General features: G+C 36.4%; 2 protein-coding genes across 5 annotated transcripts in view; one reads left to right on the top strand and one right to left on the bottom strand.

Annotated features, from left to right (window-relative positions):
* Positions 1 to 3,227, bottom strand: part of hace1 (HECT domain and ankyrin repeat containing E3 ubiquitin protein ligase 1) — a 71,504-nt gene extending 68,277 nt beyond the window's left edge. The window contains exon 1 of the mRNA XM_059024623.1: positions 3,127 to 3,227. Coding sequence (XP_058880606.1) covers positions 3,127 to 3,154 — 28 coding nt within the window. The 5' untranslated portion in view covers positions 3,155 to 3,227. The remainder of the gene's footprint in view (positions 1 to 3,126) is intronic.
* LOC117402382 (protein lin-28 homolog B-like) overlaps positions 1,935 to 21,023 on the top strand; it is a 52,502-nt gene continuing 33,413 nt past the window's right edge. The window contains exons 1-3 of one of the 4 annotated variants that reach the window (XM_059024625.1): positions 1,935 to 2,308; positions 2,462 to 2,504; positions 7,681 to 7,865. In XM_059024625.1, the coding sequence (XP_058880608.1) occupies positions 2,474 to 2,504; positions 7,681 to 7,865 (216 nt within the window). In that variant the 5' untranslated portion in view covers positions 1,935 to 2,308; positions 2,462 to 2,473. Of the gene's footprint in view, positions 2,309 to 2,461; positions 2,505 to 4,734; positions 4,993 to 6,937; positions 7,145 to 7,245; positions 7,326 to 7,680; positions 7,866 to 21,023 lie in introns of those variants that run through there. The other 3 variants (XM_059024626.1, XM_034003462.3, XM_059024627.1) reach the window with 3 other exon arrangements.

Below are 21,023 nucleotides of genomic sequence, written 5' to 3'. Positions count from 1 at the left end.
TGACCAATCACACATCACTTATTTGCATATTAGAGGCCCGAGGTGTGCGCGCGTGCGTGCGTGCGTGTGTGTAGTTTGTGGAAAACAGACGTAGTACTGTATTTGATTTGATAACGGAGAGATCTTTCAGTGACAAAATTCCGATATACTTACAAACACCTGGATATTGTATTCATCCATTATTATATTATATTAAAGAATATGTATTTATTGCAGAATTTTTGCTATATTTATTTACTGCTATATTTTGATCCACCGGTTACAGTGAGTTTTACTGGGGGTCCCCTAAGTGGCTGAGGCCCCTGGGCATGGGCCCTGCAGGCCCGTGCGTTAATCCACCCCTGCCAGGATACCTGCAATTAGTTTCATGTCTTCGTACCTGTCTGGAAAATTCAAACCCGTTTGAAAATCCACGTATCTTGCTCCGTGCTTGCATATTTTATCATTCTTTATAAATTATGTAGCTATTCGTAAGCCAGAAAACAACGATCCACACCACAGCACAACAGAGGAGCTGTTGCGATCTAGTAATAAAGGAGACAAATTGTAAAACAAACAAAAATTTGAAACACGTAAAAGCCAAGGCAAGCACATAAGGAGCAATAGTCGCAAGTGGATTCTTAAGAGTTTGATGTTAGATTGCTAACAGATGGTGTCTTACAGGGGAAGGTAAGAGCTTGGTTTACATGTCCTATTCAAACTGTGTTGTCAGGTTACAGTGCAGTGGTACATGTTATCTCATTTCTTATCTGGCCTAATATCGGGGTTGCCTCCTCGCTTTAACCTATAACAGCAAACCTGGCAAGACAGGCTGGTAGAGGGAGAAATTGTGGTTTACTGCCGCTAGATACTGTTCTGGCTGAAACCACTGTCTATTCACATTAAGATTAGAAGAGTTCACTTCATCCGCATCTTACTAGAACGTTTATCTCTACAGTATTTAGCTAAAAAATGTGTGTGGCTATTAAAGAAAAGATGCTCAGATGAGACCGGGCTATTCACAAAGGAGTCTAACATCAGCCTTAAAATAGCCAATAGGAAACATGAGATCCCAGACACTGAGCCACAACACTACTGTCTGCCCTGACTGAAACCTCATCGTATTGAAAGCACAGGATTTATATTCACCTTGTTATAACGTACTTATCTGTACCATATGAACTACCTAATAAAAATGCAGATTTTATTCCTGTTCTAAATATTATAAAAACAATACATTAAAATGCAAAGAATGTCATGGATGTAATATATAGTAGCTTTAGTACTAAAAACAAAAACACACACAATTGTGACCAAGATATCTTGTGGTTTCTTTTAAACTTTTATGCTGCTAAGAATAGAGTTTCTTTAATTAAAATAAAAGAAAATGATTGTATTACACTACAACCCAATTAGGATTGAAAAAAGACAATCAGAAATACCAGGGGGGTTATAAAGCTTAGTTGTTCTTAAGCCAGCAATTGTAAAAGTAAATAAGAAACGTGTTTTAAATAATAATAAACGTGTTATCTGAATTTCTTTTCTTATTGTAACAATACATTCAAGCATCATCTTGGAGTTGTTTTTCTGATTAAATAAATCAAGTTTGAGGTTCATATAACATTATTAGACTGGGCTTTCTTTGACAGTCTAGAAAAGTGAAATGCATTAAAATGTGCTTTATAAAAAATAGCTCATGAGTTAATACTTTATGAATAGGGTCCCTCAAGGTTATACTTTTTTTTGGAAATGTTTTAAAAGAACTAAAACAATAAATCAGTTAACTTGTTCTTAATCAATTTAGTTTGATTGTCAAATGAAAGTGTTCATTACTCATTCTGTTTATGCGGGTGTTCAGGAAACACGAGTTTGACAACATGCCCAATCATAGCCACGTTTTAATATGTAAAGTGTTGTTAAGGGCTACAGGTGAGATTCGTGGGAGGAAAGTCACGCCTCTTCAAGACCAGTATAGATGCTGGTTCCCTTGTTAAGGGTAAAAGCGTTAGAATACTTGAGCAACCCATATCTAAAAAAGGTTTAAAAATAAAACTATATATCCTCGAATAGAGCATACACCCTGGAACTAGCTTTAGCACGCAACTGACATCAAGTTACAGTATTACAATTAAATATTAATCGATGGAAAGAATACCTTACAGCGTGACTGTTAATCTGCGAGACTGGTCTGTAAAGCGATTGACAATACATCTGAGAATGATACAAAAGAAATCGCAAGCAAGGTCGCCACTTAATTTGCACAGGTTGTACCTTACTCGTCTAACTGACGGTTTCTGATTACTGGTACTCAATTGTTACAATCACCAAGGTAAGCCAAAATCTATAAAAATAAAAACAAATAAAAGTATCAAAGAGCTGTGGATGGCAGTCTGTGTGTATCGGCGATTAAATGAGCCCGCTAAATGGATGTGGTGATAGTAGAATTTTCATTTTGTCTCACTCGCCACTTTTATATTTACAGGCTTTACGGACAATGAGCACACCCACGGCCTCTTCACAACCAGGTCAGTCACTTATTTATGTATTGGCTGCGATTTAAACACTTTACCTGCAATTACAATGGTTGGGTTGTAACGAACTGTTAAAACAAATTCACCAACCAATTGCGACTATAGCTGCCAAAAATGTAAGTGTATATGCAAGTAGGCTATAAACAAAAATAGCAAGCTAATAACTGAGGTAAACATGTATCTAATAAAGTTATAGGGCCTATATCTTTTTAAGCCTTCAATTAAGCTTCTGTTGCGATTAAATATTATTAAATCGTTTCTCCCCAAAATATATATTCATTGTTCTTGCGAGATCATATTACAACTTTTTTTCTGTTAACATTAGGCCTACATTATTTTCTATTTTGCGATTCGGCCCTTTTTGTCTATTTGCGAATGCTCTGAGGCTGCATTTAACAAATTCATGTTGGGTGTCCTCGCAACCATTCCAAAAACTTCACCCAAACAATAGCACCGTGGAATCTCGGAAACCTGATCCTGTGTTCTCAGAGTACGGGACTCTTGTTTGTCTTTTTATTGTTGTTGTCTGTGTAAATACTGAATACGATTAATTCATCCATTACACTTTTTACAAACATTGGCCTGCTGTCTGTGCAATATTTAAGTTCTCACTTACCTTTGTTGCAGGCATCACTTGAATACATACAGGCTCTGTACAACGCTGGAGCTCAAACAAAGTGCAGGACAAGGTCTGACGTCACCGCCCAAACAAGGGGTTTCCTCCACTGATGTCACAAGTTTTCTTTTTTCCTTCAGTGAACGGCAAATACAATTTTGTTTGTAATAATACATATACAGCAAAGCTGTTTACATTTCCAAACAGCCTAATTTTATAATAGTAAACATGATTTAAAAAATATTACAATTAAAACGGTAGTTTCAAATCCTCCTTTAAACAATAGCACATCAGACCACATAACGAAAGGTCAATAGTATAAAACTGTGAGTAATATGCTTTACCTCAGTTACCTTTTTAAATGTTTCTGCTGCCCAGGTATTATCAGCTGCTAATGTGTATCGAAGTAATGGTCTGCCTGCCGATTTACATTTTGTAGTTGCAAAGGTTGTGGTGCTGTCCTAGTGCCGTCCTGTATCCTTCAAGAAGTAATGGTTTTACATACGACTTGTGAAGAAACCAGTGGGTCACATTATTATGAGTCAGAAGGTGTCACCCGTATAAGGAGACACTTTTTCAAATCGAATGCCCAATTCTGTCTTACCAGTATTTTGCTGGTTTTAAACTCGCTTGCTAAACAGGTTAGGGTTAGGGGGATGTTAGGCTATACAATTTCAAAGCACAGGTGGCTAGATTGAATGCGCTAGTTCTTTATTCCAAAATGCAAGTTGCCTCGTTTTTGTGAAAGCATAGTCAAAACAGTTTTAACACATTGGTAGCAAATAACTCCCAAGGTTGCTTGAATGCAAAGGTGGACAAGAATGGAGGCTGTTCCCGTGCCATTCGCCTGTTCCTCCCAGAAACATAAAATGCCACATATATATTTTCATAAGCCCCCCCCCCCCCCATTTCTGATCGCTTCCCTGTAATATACGTATTGTAACATTAAAAACAATAGCTGTTATATCCACGCGCACCTTCCAGGCACTTGGCTTGATAACACGCAATTAAAATGACTAATTCAGGGCGGATGTATAAGCAATTCTGTCTCATTATTTATAAACATACAGCGGCATGATGAATGAATGAATAGTCGGCTAAGAAAGTATTATATACCAAGCCACAGCAAACTGAACTGAAATTGTAGAACGATTACGGAGACAAATATTTGTTAGATGGCATTACGTGAAAGGGATTAGTTATTTGAGGAGGTCTGTTTTATCGTCAAAAGAAATAACAAAAAAACACAAACATTTCCTTTATGATTTTTATTTTCCCAATTTTTGCAATACATAGGCCAGAACTGGTATATCTAAAACATGTTATGTTAATAGTTACCAATGGCAATTTAAAAAGCAAACAAAAAAAAAATACAAATTAAAAACAAAATAATATGAAGAAAAATAATTTTGTGCTTCACACGGTTAATTTCTGAATCTGTAATATATACATGATGCGGAATTGTTCTTAAAGCTTGTAGGTGTGATAGGTCATCTCCACTCTTACTCAATCTCGTTTAAACAAAAAAGGTGGAAAACATCTGGCAGTATTGTCTACTTGTAGGAGGAAACGAGGGGGTGGGGCGAGGCAATGGGTGTCTCCTGAACAATTGATGATTTGTGTGTGTGTGTCGGAGGGTAAATTTAACCAGGATCTACCGTTCAAACCGACTCGGCATAGTTTATGTTTACATTCCGTTGTTTTTATGGCTCGACATTGCATTTGAATGCCTAGGTCTTTTTATTTATTTTTTTATTCACAAAATTAAGAACAGACGCTTTTTTGAAGGTTTTATTACTGTTTGATACGCTTTCTCATTCAAAACGGTAGTAAAACCCATCGGCAAATAAGGGCTGCCACAATAAAGTAAGTGTTTAAACATTTGATTTGTGTGGAATCTTATTCAATGTTTACGAAGTACATTCATAAATACTATCGATAGCAGATTGATAGTGCAGCCTGTGCAATGCATTTTGCATAATTAAAATGTGCAGCTAATATTTACAGAATTGCATTTGAGGATTATTTACTAAACTTAATGGAAACATTGAGAATTGGGTCAATTGAGCGTGTTCTCAGTATTCTTATTTGCCTATTGCCAACTGCTAAAAGTTAAGGTAATGTCTTGAGAAGTAGGTTCCGTGCCTGGGTAATTTGCAGTTAAAAACGAGAATAGAAAATAAAACAAATATATACTATTAGAAACAAAACTGTCAGTATTGACATAAAAAGACAGGTATTGTTGATAGACAGTGTTAGTCATGATGTGGAAGAATTGTCCTTAAAATATTCAGTAAAGTGATGTTTGTATTGGTGATGCTTGAGACATCTGATCTGGAAGGAGAATGCAACTGTTGGGTTTGTAAATGAGAGGTCAAATATAATGAGAAACGTTTGAGAGGTTTAAATATCGTGTTTCGAGGTGAGGGTGAGTCAAGCATCTTATTTCAAGAAACGCGTTTGCGCTTTTTTTTTTTTTTTTTTTTTTTTAAATGACATGGGAAATAGTGTCCCTTTAAACGCCTCATATGATTTTCCCCATAATTCATGCGTATTTGAATGCATTATTTTATGAAGTCAAGTTTGGGGGATGACCTCGAAATGCGTCTTTGTTGAAATAGCCTATAGGAAATTTACCGATGAAGACGGCAAAGGAATTTCAGCATAGGGCTTCTCCTTTGCTTGTGTGTTGTTTTTTTTGTTTGTTTGTTTTTTTTTGGGGGGGGGGGGGGGTTGTTTTTACCCTTTTCACTTTTGTATCGAAGATCCAAGCTGCATATTTCTTTCATACAGGAACTGTCGAGATCACAGTGACCGCTATGCCAAAAAAAAAAAAAAAAGTAGCAAGTCAGAAAGAGAAGCACCTTCTAAAAAGCTGACCTTTACACACAGTCAGCGAAGTTGGCGCCATATAAGGAATTCATGCTATTTCTGAAGTATTTCCCACTGTATGTTCTACATTCTCTAATGTATTATTAATGCGTTGTAGATTAGGCTACACATACTGTAATGCTAAGCTGCAGTTTTTAAACTGATTGCACCCATTAATACCAAATTAGTGTGTGTGTGTGTATAATATATATATATATATATATATATATATATATAAATAAAATGTACAGAACAGTAATTGATTAACTGAAAACGAACTTTTTAAATTTTTTTTATATATATATATATATTCCCGGAAATAGCTGGCGGTTGAACACTTAACGTGTGGTATATGCTGTTAAAGTTTTTTTTTTTTGTTTGTTTGTTTTTTTTTTTTTTTTTTTAAATCATTTTTCATAGATGTTTAAAAAACATTCAAACCAAAGATCTTTGGGGATATGGATAAATAACGTCACAGATGGCAGCTTTTGCATCTGAAAAAAAGAATGATAATGTAATTAATAACGTAATAAAAAAACCACCACTTTGATTTAAAAAAAAAAAAAAAAAAATAATAATAATAATAATAATAATAATAATAATTATAATAATAATAATAAATGTTCAGTTTGACCAGTGGTTCGAGGTGGACCGCTGGAAACACATCAATGGTAGTGGACTTCCAATCTACCGAATTTAATCACATGAAGTGTTCAAATTAGCTGTAGGGTTATGCGAGATTTATTTTTCCCCCTCTATTGATTGGTTTGGTGACGGGTCAGATGAAATGGTTATTGGCTATCTCTCTCGCAGCTCCCCCGCCACCCCCACCCCCCAAACCTCCAACCCCCAATCCCGCCCCCGCCCCCCGCCCCCCGCCTTGCGCCTGATCCCCACCCCTTTCCTGGAGCTGAAGTGAAATTAGTAGCAAGAAAGCATCTAATTGACAAAGTCACGTGAGCACGGGGGGCACAGACAGAGAGAAGGAGGAAAAAATCAGAAGAGGGAAAGCACGCAACACCATGCGAGCTGTATTTGTGATCGCTGGAAATCGGGATGTTAAATTGATGCCGAACATCACCTTACAAAAGAGAGTTTTCATCTCAGAAGTTTGGAACAGAGGGCACGCGGTGAAACATGGCCGAAGGTTATTTAATATATATATATAATATAATATATATTTTAAAATATTTCAGTCTTTATATTTCGTATTGCCTTCTTTTGCCAGATCGCAGAGGGGCACTGAGCTAACCCATTACTTGATCTCCAAAATGTTACACGCCGCTCCCATTGATTCACATATGCATTCTAGGCTGCTGTTTGTTTGTGTAAGAACCATTTTAGTTTGGGAGGACGGTTGGTGATTTGTACACCTGTCATTTAAGTTTGATAGAAAGTTATTTAATTAAATGCAGTTGGAAAACAACGGTGCATGTGCAGCGGGCGGGGGAGGGCTAATAGTGCAATTCTGATTGTTCTTCTGTTTATCTTGCCCAATTGAGAAGAAAATAAGTATTTTTGAGTTGAGTTGTGGAAATGGAATCGGTCCTAAATCAGGACTATACAAGTAGTACCGTACCAGAATGTGAACCATGCTTGTTTTGCATGGAGGGTAACGCAAGTTACAGACTTGTAGTAATCCTCAACGTTATTTTACTTTTTTTTTTTTTTTTTTTTAATCAGGAGGGGCGGGTAAAAGTGGCGCAGACGACCAAGGGAAATTGCCGGAAGAAGAGGAAGAATCCCGGGTTCTTTATGGAGCGGGCTATTGTAAATGGTTTAATGTGCGGATGGGTTTCGGATTTATTTCAATGACCAGTTGGGAGGGAAGCGTCCTCGAGAACCCAGTAGACGTCTTCGTACACCAAGTAAGACTGCAGTTCATTATAATCGTGGAGTTCATGGTCAATTTGTCTTTCTTGAATGACGTAGTAGTTGGTTCCTTACAACCCCCCCCCCCCCCCCCCCCCCGATATTCTGAGTTCTGCAGGGAAAACGACTTTTTGTTATTGGAGGTACAGTGTCTCTTTAAGACATGTGATAGTGTGTTGCAGAGGCAGTTCTTGTTTATATTTTGGAAAATACACTGGTCAGTCTCCCAATGCCATTTTTATGAAAACTTAATTCTGACACATCTGAAGGCTTGTAATGAAACGGAATGAATACTTATCACACTTACAATGTTGAGCACACATCGTTGGTTAATGCTACATATACGTTTGAAGTACAATATTTACGACCATTACTGTTATATATGAATACTGTTGTATTTAAATGTTACGTGCTCTAACTGTAAACGATTTAAGTAGGCCTATACATTAAATTGATTACATGCAAATTGTATTAGTTATGATGTGCAATATAAAAAATGAAGTGTAGGCCTACATAATACAGAATCCATTTAACACAAGTTGGTTGGTCTCGTTTGTTCTTTTGAACAATTAACAATATACTTTTATATTCTTGTATATGAGTTGGCTACAGTATTTTATTAAAAAAAGAAATTAAAAACAAACTTTTGCATGTGTGTAATGTTTTGAAACAAATCGCACTGATGGTTAAGACATTTCTTGTGATTGCAATGTAGACGCATTATTTTCTTAATCTTTTTGTTTATATTTTAAATCATGATCATTTTGCATTACTGTATCCCAATTGTAATAATCTACATTTTAAATTACACTTCTAATGGTAAATCAAATCCGTTGGAGTCATTTTTGTATTTTATAAGTAGTCACCGCGTTGTATTTTGTTATGCCGTTTTGAGAGAACATGATTTCAGAATATAACGATATTAACTGGAATCTTTGTTTCCCAAGAGATTTAATTGCTTGGTGGTGCACACAGTAAAAAGCGGTCTATTTTGAAGACCTACAGTCGGTCGTAGTCGATTGCTAACAGTCTGTCTGCTCAGGTTTTCTTTCTTTGACCCTTGACTGGGTCTTTTAAGTTGTTTATGATCTCATAAAGTTGATTTTTATAGATTAATTCAGTGAGTAGGATTGTCGCCGTGTGTTATTCACACCCTCATGTTACATGTGTGTTCAGCTACCTGAAGGCCACGAGGACATAACTTTTTGTGTGTGTGTGTTACAATTTACTGATTTTTAGCGTATAGTTTTGAAAGGAAGCCTTACATTCAAGTTCGAAGCTTCTGAAATATAAGGCCAACATAACATAATGCTAATTCAGGTTGCCAACTGGGGGAAATGTCGACTCAAAAGAGTGATTGTTTTCTGACCATGTCGCTGCAAGTTAACGATGTCCGTGTGTTTAGGCGGATACCTTGGTAGAAAGTATTAACAAACAAAAAAATAATAATTAGGCATGTAAGATTTTCGGTAGGTGTGACAAATAATGGAAGGATAGTGAAGTTCAAGCCGCTATGCTATTTACAAAAAGTATGGGTGGTAAAAATGGATTCAATGATAGTTTCTATATATTTTTTTCCTTTTAGCATTATTAAAAGTATTCATTAATCTATATAATATGAAGTAAAACAAAATTAATAAAACATTTAATTGATTATTTTCTTTACTTGTGCTGTATTTGTATGCCATCTTTCTATCCAAGAAATGAATTAGTGTCTTACTATTCTATTAAACGTTATTAATTATAGCTTATATACAGCCTGCATTCACAAAGTTATCAGATTGAAGTTAGAAACATATGCAACTAGAGCTTGTGGGCTGTTCCAAGGTTCAGTTTCAAGTTTAATATATTTATCTTGTTTCAATGTGAGGTGTCTTGGATTGGATAATAAACGATTTGACATCAATTAGAATGTATTTGTTGTCATTTGTTTAATTGGACAATTTGTTTTATACACTGTTTAACGATCTCTGGGTGTTAAATTCTGTTAATTTTACAAATGAAAAACAAGTGACTTTTAAATAGCAGGTTGTTTCTAATATTGTAACTGGTGCTTTCTCCTTTGAAAAATAGGAGTGATTTTAAAGATGGGAGATAACCTTTTATAGTTCTATCCATGTACAATATGTATTGAAATATAAATCCTGCATATTTTAGCAATATGTATTGATTAATATTAATAATGAAAAAATGTGATTCCTGTACACACCAGACATTTTCCATCCCTCTCTGTTTCTTAAAGTACACAAGTACATAATAGAAAGAATAACAACTATATATTATATCTCTATCTTGAAATAATCTTATGTACAACAAGACTCACACTGCAGAGCAGAATGTGCTTTGTAGTGTTCTGTATTCAAATGCTTCTTCCCAAATTACTGCATGGGTGTTAACATATCCTACTGGTACAGTATATAATGAAAGTCCAATTCAGGAATATTCGATTTGAATGCTCATTGCAGATTTGGGTCTTGATTTAAGTGGTTTGTTGTTACCAACTGTGTGTACTGCATATTAAAGCAGTGATGTATCATGCTTCCCAAATACAGCCTAACTATATAAAATCTGTAAACATGTCATGAAAGACTTGACTTTCTTCTAACAAAAACTTGCGTGAGTTTTGCTTTGAGACTTTTACACCAAAATGGTTGCATGTCTTCTGTCTTGCTTTTATTGCCTCTTCTGCTAAACGTGTTTATTCAGCCAAGTTAAATAGTATTGTTAAGTAGAGACATCTTGCTCTTAACCTGTGGCATGCAGCATTTCCTTTGCAGTTCTGCTGTTCACTTGATGTAGTTTTGGAAGATACTGAAAGTACTCGCAGTAAGTACTTTGAAAGCAGGTGCTTCGCCCTGGATAAGGGCATCTGCTAAGAAATAAATAATCATTTGTGTCTGGAGAACCATCATGCTCATCTACCTCTTTCTGTGATGCAATGAAAAAAATATATATTTTTGATCACTTTCTTAGCATATAGTAATTTTTTTAAGGGTTAGGGTTTATTTAAAAGTGTGTTTTCTGTACTCCCAGTATGAAACTAAATCAGAGCTTCTTTCAGAATGCTAACATGTCCTGTTTTTTTTTTTACCTCTTTTCCCAATGAAACTATTTATTATTTATTTCATTTAGATTGTTTTAAAGATCTTGTCACCCCTATATGTCAGTTGCGAAATATCTATGTGTTGTGTAGCTATTAATTGTCTGTAGTAAGATTCACGCACTATTTTATAAAAAGGTAATTGGCTATTTAGGTGCAATATACCTTTTTTTATATATATATCTATGTAGATATAGAATAGTCTAAATATTCTTTTAAAATCTTAAAAGAAAGTAAATGGAGAAACTGTTTTTTCTGTGTAGTTATCACTGTCAATTAAAACTTTACAATTAAGTTTAATTTAATTGACAGCACAGTATTTTTTTGTTGTAATGATTTTTCTGTGTTTGGATAGCTGTAACAATTTCATTGAGCTTTAATTGCTGTTTTGATTTAATGGTAATTTCCAGGTGTTTTTACTGGCAGCGCTATTTAAAACTACAAAAGAAAGACAAATGGAAAAATGTATCAATAGAAATAAAATGGCTCAAAATTCAGGTCCTCACGGAAATAACCAATTTTATAAAGATCAACTACAGCTACAAAACTGTGGGTAGTGGAACAGTTTAACTGTGCACACATTTAAGAATACACGAAGCAGTAGTTTGTGCTGTATTACCTTTTTGGTAAGTTGTAGGTCATACAATAGTTAGTATCCTTTCTATAGATTGTTAAACTCGGGTATCTAAGGGGTCACATTTTATTGAATGGAGGCACTGTCCCTCTCTTTTTTTTTCCTGCTCTCGGGTTCATATTGGTACAGAAAATATATACCAATTGTTTAGGCTGTTAGGCTCAGGTGATCACAATGAAAATGTTTTGCGCTGCTGTGTATTGGGAGCAAGCCCAAGTTGCATGGTGCAGCAGCCGGTTCTGCAGTGATCTGTTATAGTTATTTAAAAAGCTGCCAAAGGGCTCATTTTTAATCAGGAATTGAATGCTTAGTTCCAAATAAACAAACCTCAGCCATGGGGTAAATTTATATTGGGTCATGGTCAACTTTTGCACATCCCTAAAACACATTTGAAAATCGTGGTTATAATGTCCATATTTCCCAGTAATACAAAAATTAGCATTTCATCAATTCAAAGGAATTTTATAATAAATGCAGTATGCCAAGATAGCTCTACGATCACCAAGTTTAAAGGTGAAAGATGCCTACTACTAGTTTTAGTTTCACAGCTTCCAGCCGCACAAGAAAGATACACAGGATTTACTGATGGCAAACAACAAAGATAAACCCTTTAATTCATTTTCATGAAATGCATACATTCTTCTTTAAACTGTTGAATTCCTCTTTGAGCAACTGATTTGAACCAGCTTTTTTCAGATGACTCGTGGTGTTTTACAGAATGCAGTACATTTTGCTTTTAAATACTTGTTTGTTTTTTGTAATCCTTATCTGCAGTGGTTCTTCATTGCAGCAATGATGTGTCTGCATAAACACACAATCAACAGTTTAATAGCTGACATTTAGACCGAGCCATTTTGTAGTTTAATAGCCTACTTGATACAGCTGCAGAATATTAAGCTATACACTGTAAGTATTTTCAAAACGGTGAAGTCTTCAGTCTGCATATGGGACATGACCACACTGCATGGAATTTAAAATAAATGGAACACTCCATACATGTTTTGATGTTGGTCAGTGGCCTTTTGTGACCACTACATTCCAACTGCTCTATATTATTATCCCTTAGGCTTTGACAGGCTATAGAAATACTTGTTTATGGTAGTATAATATTCAACACTATTAAGCACTATTACCATGGTATGTTACAGTGATGATGTCGTGCTGAATATAACAAGCAGCAGTTATTCAAACTTCAGCATTTACCCACTGTAAATAGGTTGCATTCTCAAAGTGTAAGGAATCTAACATAGAAGGGTGTTTCAAAATAATTCTAGCTGAAGCAAAAGTTTTGAGCAAGTAGTACTTATGGGTTTTTTAAGATCATGTTGACCAAGGTAGTTTTGTGAAATAAGGGATTACTGATGCAAGTATTAACAAATGTTATATGTATTTAGAACATCCACATATATAAGCTATTCAAATTGCATGCATGCCTCTTTAATAGGATCCTCCCCCACTCCATTGAAGAATTATGAATGGAGTCGGAATTTGCACCGTCTGGCTCAGGTTGCAACCTTCTTGATCAAACCAGGGAAGCAAGGGTCAGGGCTATGCATTGCCTATCACTTCCTTGGACCAGAAATGACCCATGTGTGTTAATAGCACTAGTGTCCCAAGCTAAAGGCTTAAAGAAAAAAACCTTTTTAAAGCCCAGTTCTCGGTTTCATGTGTGTAGTATTTGTTGCCTGCAATAAATGCGTCATTTGGCATGTAGGCTTTTGATTTATGTATTTTTTTTCTAATTACGTGTGTGTAATATATATCTTTATGCATAGATTGGAGCCTATGCAGAGGTGGTTCTTAAAAACAAAGCTTTCTACATTGTCAGTGTAATGTTCAGGTTTTTTAATGATGCCCCAGAAATCCTATTTTTTTTTTTTTTTCTTTAAAACAAAGATTCTTGCTACTACATTTAAAATAAGATGATGGGTGAAGTTTTCACATTTGATGCATTGAGGGGGCCCCTATTAAGATTAACCTTAGCCCATTTCTGCTTTTCTGGTGTGCTGGCCCCACCCTTGAATGCTTTTGCTTTTTATTTTAAGGAAGGGAAAAACAACTCGTCTCAGTTCTGGTCATGTGACTTTCTATTTGAGTCATATATATATTTAGGGTGTGAGTGATTCCTAATGTATAATGGATCAGCCATGAGATTCATATACTGTGGTGTATGACACACGACAAGGAAATGTGTAGTATTCATTTTCTTCATGGTTCATTCATGTGTCATGAAATGGTGTATGTTCCTGGAAGAACATTTTCCCTGTCGCTTCAATTAAATATGTTGATTTAAGAATGTAAAGCTTAGCATAAATAAATTATTTCTAATGGGATGCATATTTTGACAATTCGCTATTATAGTGCTGAAAATATGGTGTGTAATACAATTTGATAAACGTACTATTTTGTGACAATTTTGTGATTCACTCTATTTGTGAGAAACAGCTGTTTTTAATTTTATAAAACTAGAATCAAACACCTAATGTCCTATCGACACTGCTTAAATAATGCAAGATCAACTCGCATTGAAACGATGCCATTCACTTCACTGACATTCAAGTTAACATGCAATGATTGTGCATTATTTTTAGGTAGTGTGAAGAGAGTATCATTGATTTGTTTCTCATCTTGTTACTTTTTTAAAATGGAAATTGAATTTAAATAAAGACGAGTAGGCATGTTGATTTACATTTTGTAATCTTAGGATTGAGCGTTTAGAGTTTGTTCTACCGTACACCAACAAATAACATTAAAATGTGTTTAATATTTGCCTACATTAGCATATTGGCAAATTAGCTTTCAGATCAAAGGCTGACATAGAATACCTAAGCCCCTTTCACACTGGCATGCTCTACCTGGGTCGGAACCTACCCGAGTCGGGACCTGGTGTCATGTGGGTCAGATATGCGATTTTACACTTTTTAATAAAGCAGGGTCGACCTGGGTGACAGAAGCAAATACACAATGCGTGTATCAATGCCCCGGAAGCAGCTTGTTATGGACGCTTTTATTCTTATTATTTGTTTATTTAGCAGACGCCTTTATCCAAGGCGACTTACAGAGACTAGGGTGTGTGAACTATGCATCAGCTGCAGAGTCACTTACAATTACGTCTCACCCGAAAGACAGAGCACAAGGAGGTTAAGTGACTTGCTCAGGGTCACACAATGAGTCAGTGGCTGAGGTGGATTTGAACCGGGGACCTTCTGGTTACAAGCCCTTTTCTTTAACCACTGGACGCTTCCATCCAAGCTTCTCTGGATTGAACCGTCGGCCCAAATGTTGTTTAGAGCAAATGTTTCTTAATCTGTGCTGCAATCTGGCTCCTAGTGTGTCTCAATATACAAAAATATCGCTAAACAGAATAAACAGAAATGTTCCTTGCGGAAGTGAAACCTTCTTACAGGCGTGGCTGTTTGTTATTTCATCAGCTTACGAACGTCCGTCAAGCATTTTGTCTCGCTCAACCCAGGTCAAAGCGTGTTGACCCACATCCTGAGGTGGGACGCTGGGACCCAGGTCAACCCGGGTACGACCTAGGTACGTGGTTTCACACTATGCGAGATTATGACCCAGGTAGCTAGTATGAAAGGGTCTTAAGACTGTAATTCTGACCTGGTGAATGTAGACTGTTTGAAGGATCTAGGGCCCTATGAAATCTGCATTGCAGAGAACACGGACGGAATCGCAGAGTTCAGAGAAATACAGAATTAGGCACCCGAGGCCATTACCACAAAATCAGTTTAAACAAACAAAATATATATGTATATATTTAAAAAATTACATTGAAATAGCACAGTGTTTGTATGACAAGAGGCTTCAAGAAACGCACGTCATGGGAACGCATGAAAAAACTATTTTTGCACCTCTCAGCCACCATACACGTCCGTGATTTTAACTGTAAAAAAGCGCTGCCTCTCATGCCACTTCACTTGCTATCTACCGTTATTGCCTGGGAGGAGATGACTACCTATAAGTTATTCTGAGCAGATAGTATTGTAATGACTACTGCAGAATTTAGGGTCTAGTTGCTGCATTTTTTCTCAAGTTCTCAGAGAGATATTACTAAGTGTCTTTTTATTAAATTAGAATCAATCAAAATATTTAGGCTTTTATTTACATTGTTTGTCATTCATTATTAATGCAAATTATTAAATCTATTTTGAAATGTTATAGTTCAGCTTGTGTTCAAAAGAAAAAACTACTAGAAAAAGCACTTTTGATTAAAAAACATTTTTTCATGCATTTCTAGATTCATTATTGCTGTCAATGTATCAAACACTTGATACATTGGTTATAAAAAACTAACTAACAAACAAATTACAGATTTTTTAAAACCGTAAAATCAGAAATCAGGAAAAAATAAATCCGAAAATTCAAAATAATAAAATAATAAAAGTATTTCATAGGGCCCTAAGGACATCTTCTGAGACACATTAACATGTAGTGAAGTATGCATCAGACATGACTAAGTCATGACTAATAGGGTAAGTGGGCATGCCTTTTTTTATTTTTTCCCCTCCTGAACATTTGACTATTAATGGTAGAAAAAAATCTACCATTCTTGATAATTTTTATTTTTTAGAAACATTCCAAATCTGTTGCTTTTGATTCCTTTTGAAGTGTGTGTGTGTGTGTGTGTGTGTGTGTGTATAAAAACACTATAATTTTTGTTTTTTGGGGGGGGGGGGGGCAGGACGTGACCTATAGCGGTTGTAGAGCTTCAGTAAAGTATGTACTGAATACCTCGTGTACAAGACAGTGTACAAAATATACACTAACGCTAATAATTTTAATTTGGAACACTTCCCCCTCCAGCTCGTGTTATCCAGAGGCAAACCTTTAATTTCTTCATATGCCTTCTCGACAGCAAAGCGTTGTATAGCATAAGCTGTATTGAAAGAAATGTCTCAACCCTCTGTGTTTGGGATTTTGTTGTTTAAATGCCTATACGACCAAAAAAAAATCATAAAGTTGAATGCAAACTGTGCAAGCGTATCATGGAGGCATAACCAATCTCTGGGGTCACTCTGTTGTTGTTGTTAATATTCATGTTTTCAGTAATAGTAAAATGTGACTGTCGCCGATAACCTGCTTGGAACAGTGACTGTTAAATTTAAGCTTTGTTTTGCCAAAGTCTGCTGCAGTTGTTGCTGCTGCAATGCAAGCTTACTGTCAATAGTGCAAGCAGCATCAATTACATGTAAATAAACATGTATTTTTATTTAATTATAAAAACATGATCACTCTTCTAGATGACGTATTTTTAAACTGTGTGAATGTTTTATTCCATTTATATGGCTTACCTGTAAAACAGGATTTTCAATAAAATATAAATGAGTAGCCAGTAAATTATGCAAATGAGTTCCATCGGTAATTAAATATAAATGAGAGATGGAATTATTTTGTGTTTTAAAAAGATCATCACTTAAAGGTTTTTGGGTGTTTTCTATTACTGCTAGTAGTAGTAACTATTAACAAACTTGTTAGTTAACCCCTTCAGTGCTAGGGGACATACAGTGTATGTCCTCTCCATATTTTGCACTGCCACGCAGTCTTGAGTAACCTATCGCTTCAAAAATTGTACTAAATGTATGGGAGGGTTTAATCACACGAAATATGTGAATGGTGTATCGGTTACGTCATTAACAGTGGATGATTGACGTCTAAACTAGCCTATTGGGTTTCTTTGTGTTTTTCAATCTGGAATCCAGCATGTTAAATCATCAAATTTAAAAGTCTGTATTATATTTCGGATCATGCTTTAATCTAAGTAACTTGTGATGGCTACAGCGTTTAGGGGATCCAAGGAGCTATTTTGGCAGACTATCTTTTTTTTTTTTAAAGTTATTTTCAGAACTAATCTATCGCTATTGATTGCTGCAGGCCGCCCATTCTATATAGTTCATTGTACCGCACGCAATCTTTATGGCAGTCCCTGCACTGCTGCAGGAGTGTGACGGACCGATCCATTCCAAAGCTTTAGAATGTATGTGAAAAGGTTTGGTGTCTCCTGAAATATATGAATGCTGCACCAAGCATTACGAGACTGATTACAAAATTGGCTTAAGATTTCTTAGTCTTTTGTCTGGAATTCAATTACTGTCTGTAAACTAGCTGATTGTTCATAACTCTCTGTCATGGTGTGAGCTGAGATTGCTACAAAACTGATGGAAATTAAGTTATTTTTTGAAAAATGAATTGATTATTCAACAGTTATTCTTTTTAGAACTATATTTATTTAACCAACCCTTGAGATATACATCTCATTTCAAGCGGGTCCTGGCAAGAGAAGGCAGCAAGAAATAACATTATAAAAATCAATAGCAAAAAGGGCCAAATCATTCAAACAGGACAATAAAGCAGTTAAAACAAATATATCTGAATTAATTTGTCTTTTTGTACAGATCTTTTTGAGTGTTTTTCAGAATACACTCTCTTTTTTGTGCGTGTGAAATACTTGTGCCATAATATATTTGCCAACACTATCCCAGTTAATTTCAGAACTTTGGTAGCTCTGTCAAATAACTGTACTACTTCTACATTTAATTCCCTAGATCACTTATAATACATTTCTCTTCTTTATTTGTGGAATAATTTATATAATTGTTTAAAAATGTTTAAACAGCCGTGACAAATGTTAATTGTTTAGAATTTTTTTCCTATATAAATATATTGGCAATGTAAGATATACAATTTGTTTTATTACTATGTTAGGTTACATAGAAGATATATATATATATATATAATTTAACATTTACCCTGTGGTATCTCAATTAGTTGCCCAGATATGCCCAAATATAGTTTGTTCTATGTTTCTTTTTAAAGACGTGAGCAATTTGACTTTGAAGTGATTGTCCCAAATTCAAGGTAAACTTCTAGCAGAGAAAGGGTTAATTACCTGCCTATCACCCTATTTAAACCGTAACCAGCTTCCTTATTCTCGTCTTGCTTTTCAGTTTGCGGTTACCACGCAGACTTGCAGACCCAATCTTTAAAACAAACTTTTGTTTTCAATTGGTATGAATGACTACTCACCCGAGGCAGCTTTCGTTGTCATCTGACTCGGATGAAGAATTTCTCTGATTTCTGGTTGTCTTCCTTCAACAAATAATCCACCGAAAAAACTTTCAAAGAAATCTGCCTGACCTGCATCTCCTTCATCTGACAATGCTGCTGCTTCAGTCCTTGCTTATCCAGCTGTGCCCGCTGCCACTCCTCTTCGCTGCTCTAAACGCATAAAAGCTCAGGATGATTCTCCAGTGCAACTTTTTTACAGGTTGGCCCATCGACAAAATCGTGAAAGATCTTTTCAAAAACGGATTGCCCTTTTAAGCAGTTCAGGCTGCTTTTACTTGTTTCATGATGCTACTCTATCAGCAAAGCCTGTCTTTCCTCCTGAAAAGTCTCAGCAGAGATCCAAACTAGTCAGTTCTCGCACCGCCCCTGCTGCATTGCAAGCTCTGCTTGCCTCCGATTCTGTGACTAACCCCTCAGTTTTGTATTTCATCTGATCCTTGCGCCAATTTGCGGTATCAGATTTTTAATATCAAGCAACGCATTCATCCTCTTTCCACCACAATTTCTACACTATCCGATTGCCTGGATGCACTAGATAGCAGGATCACTCGCTTGGAACCAGCAGCCATTACTTCGTCATCAATGGCAACAGCGTTCGTCTCTCCCGCTGCTTCAGCCACGCCCACACCTACTCTCGAAATTGCCAATTTCCACTCTAGTGACCGTCTCTGGTTTAGGAACCTCTACTTCAGTTGGTAATCGCAACTCCTCCTCTCTCTCTCTCTCTCTCAACTGAGACACAATTGAAGGCAGAGACGTTAATTTGGTCTCTCATTGCAACCTCAATTTCTGGATCACAGTGTAGATGACTGGAGATCTGTGTTACACTAAAATCTCAGGGTCCTCGGCTGTGTAAAACTCACTCTTGGAGATTTCGTGCTTGCATTTTCTGTTTTTCGTGATGTCCTTTGTGAATGACAAGAACGGGACTCATATTTATTTAACATTCTTAATATCGCAGTCAGATATGGTGGTACCATTTTTTGAGTATTGTAAAGCCTTTTCGGCCAGGAATCCGATCCTGATCGCTTTTAATAGATTCTTCAGTGGTCTCCATGCTAACTCTTGCAGAGTTTGCGCTTCCACCGCCCATTCTACCTCTCTGTGTCCAAACGCAGCCTCCTCTTCACTCCTCATCAGCCCCAAACTATTCTTCCCCTTTAGCAATCATTTGTCTGCAGTTCCTCCTATCCATTCTTTTAGCTCAGCCTGCTTTTTCAACAAGCAATGGACGACCCGTCAGATATTCCGGAGGCAAACAGCTGTGTGATAATTTCAACTCTTCATTCTGCATTTCCAAAAAATGCATTTGAATTTTTTTACATATGTGCAATTTCTGTGGTGATGCTCATTCAAGTTCCATCTAAAAACCATGCATCATTACTAATCACCTCTACCCCTATCAACATCCCGGCTCTATCAGATGCTCTTCAATGTCACCCCGATCATTTTTTTGTTAATTATCTAATTTCCGGCCTTACTAATGGTTTTTCTGCTGGTTTAAAATCCACCCCTTCCTGTATTACTTGTAAAAACCTCAAATCTGCTATAAAAGAACCAGAAGTCAATGATTCTCTCATCAATTCCGTGATCTCAAAGGGATTCATGGAGGGCCCATTTTCAGCCCCTCCCTTCCCTCAATTCTGCATCAATCCTATTGGAGTATCTACAAGGAAAATGTCAGGCAAGAAGCGCTCATCATCAACCTCTCTGTCCCTCGTGGCTCTTCTATCCGTAGCATTAATTCTCTCATTCCCTCGGATCAGTTTTCTCTTCATTACATCACCATATCTGATGCTATCCATTCCATAAAAAATATTGGGGTTCTTGGTTAGCTAAAGCAGACATTTCCGACACTTTCAAAGTCATGCTATACTCCCTTCTCTCCATCATCTTTTTGGTACATGTTGGAAGGGGCAAGTTTGCTTTTGCTACTAAACTAACTTTCGGATGCCGCAGCAGCCCTAAGATCTTTTGATTCACTCTTTGAAGTTCTCTGCTGGATTGTACTCTACTAATCGCATCCCCTTGCTGCTACACTTATTGGAGGACTTTCAGCGTATCTCCTCCATCAGCCACTCCAGCTGAAGCACTCTTAGAACTCAGGTCTCTCTTCTCGGCAGTCGGCGTCCCCCTCTCGGAGGAGAAAACCATTGGTCCAGTTAACACTTTTGAGTTCCTAGGAATCCTGGATACTGTTTGATTTTGAAGCCTGCCTCCCAATAAACTAGAACACATTAGCTCTCTCATTTTAAACTTTTGAGATCAACCACTCCATTTCTAAACTGAACCTTCTTTCACTTCTGTGACCTTTTTTAAATTTTGCAATTTGCATAATTC

Source organism: Acipenser ruthenus, chromosome 5 (genome assembly GCF_902713425.1).
Source record: "Acipenser ruthenus chromosome 5, fAciRut3.2 maternal haplotype, whole genome shotgun sequence".
In the NCBI taxonomy this organism is placed as follows: domain Eukaryota; kingdom Metazoa; phylum Chordata; class Actinopteri; order Acipenseriformes; family Acipenseridae; genus Acipenser; species Acipenser ruthenus.
The sequence above is the reverse complement of the archived record's forward strand: the minus strand, read 5'-3'. Positions and strand labels throughout refer to the sequence as shown.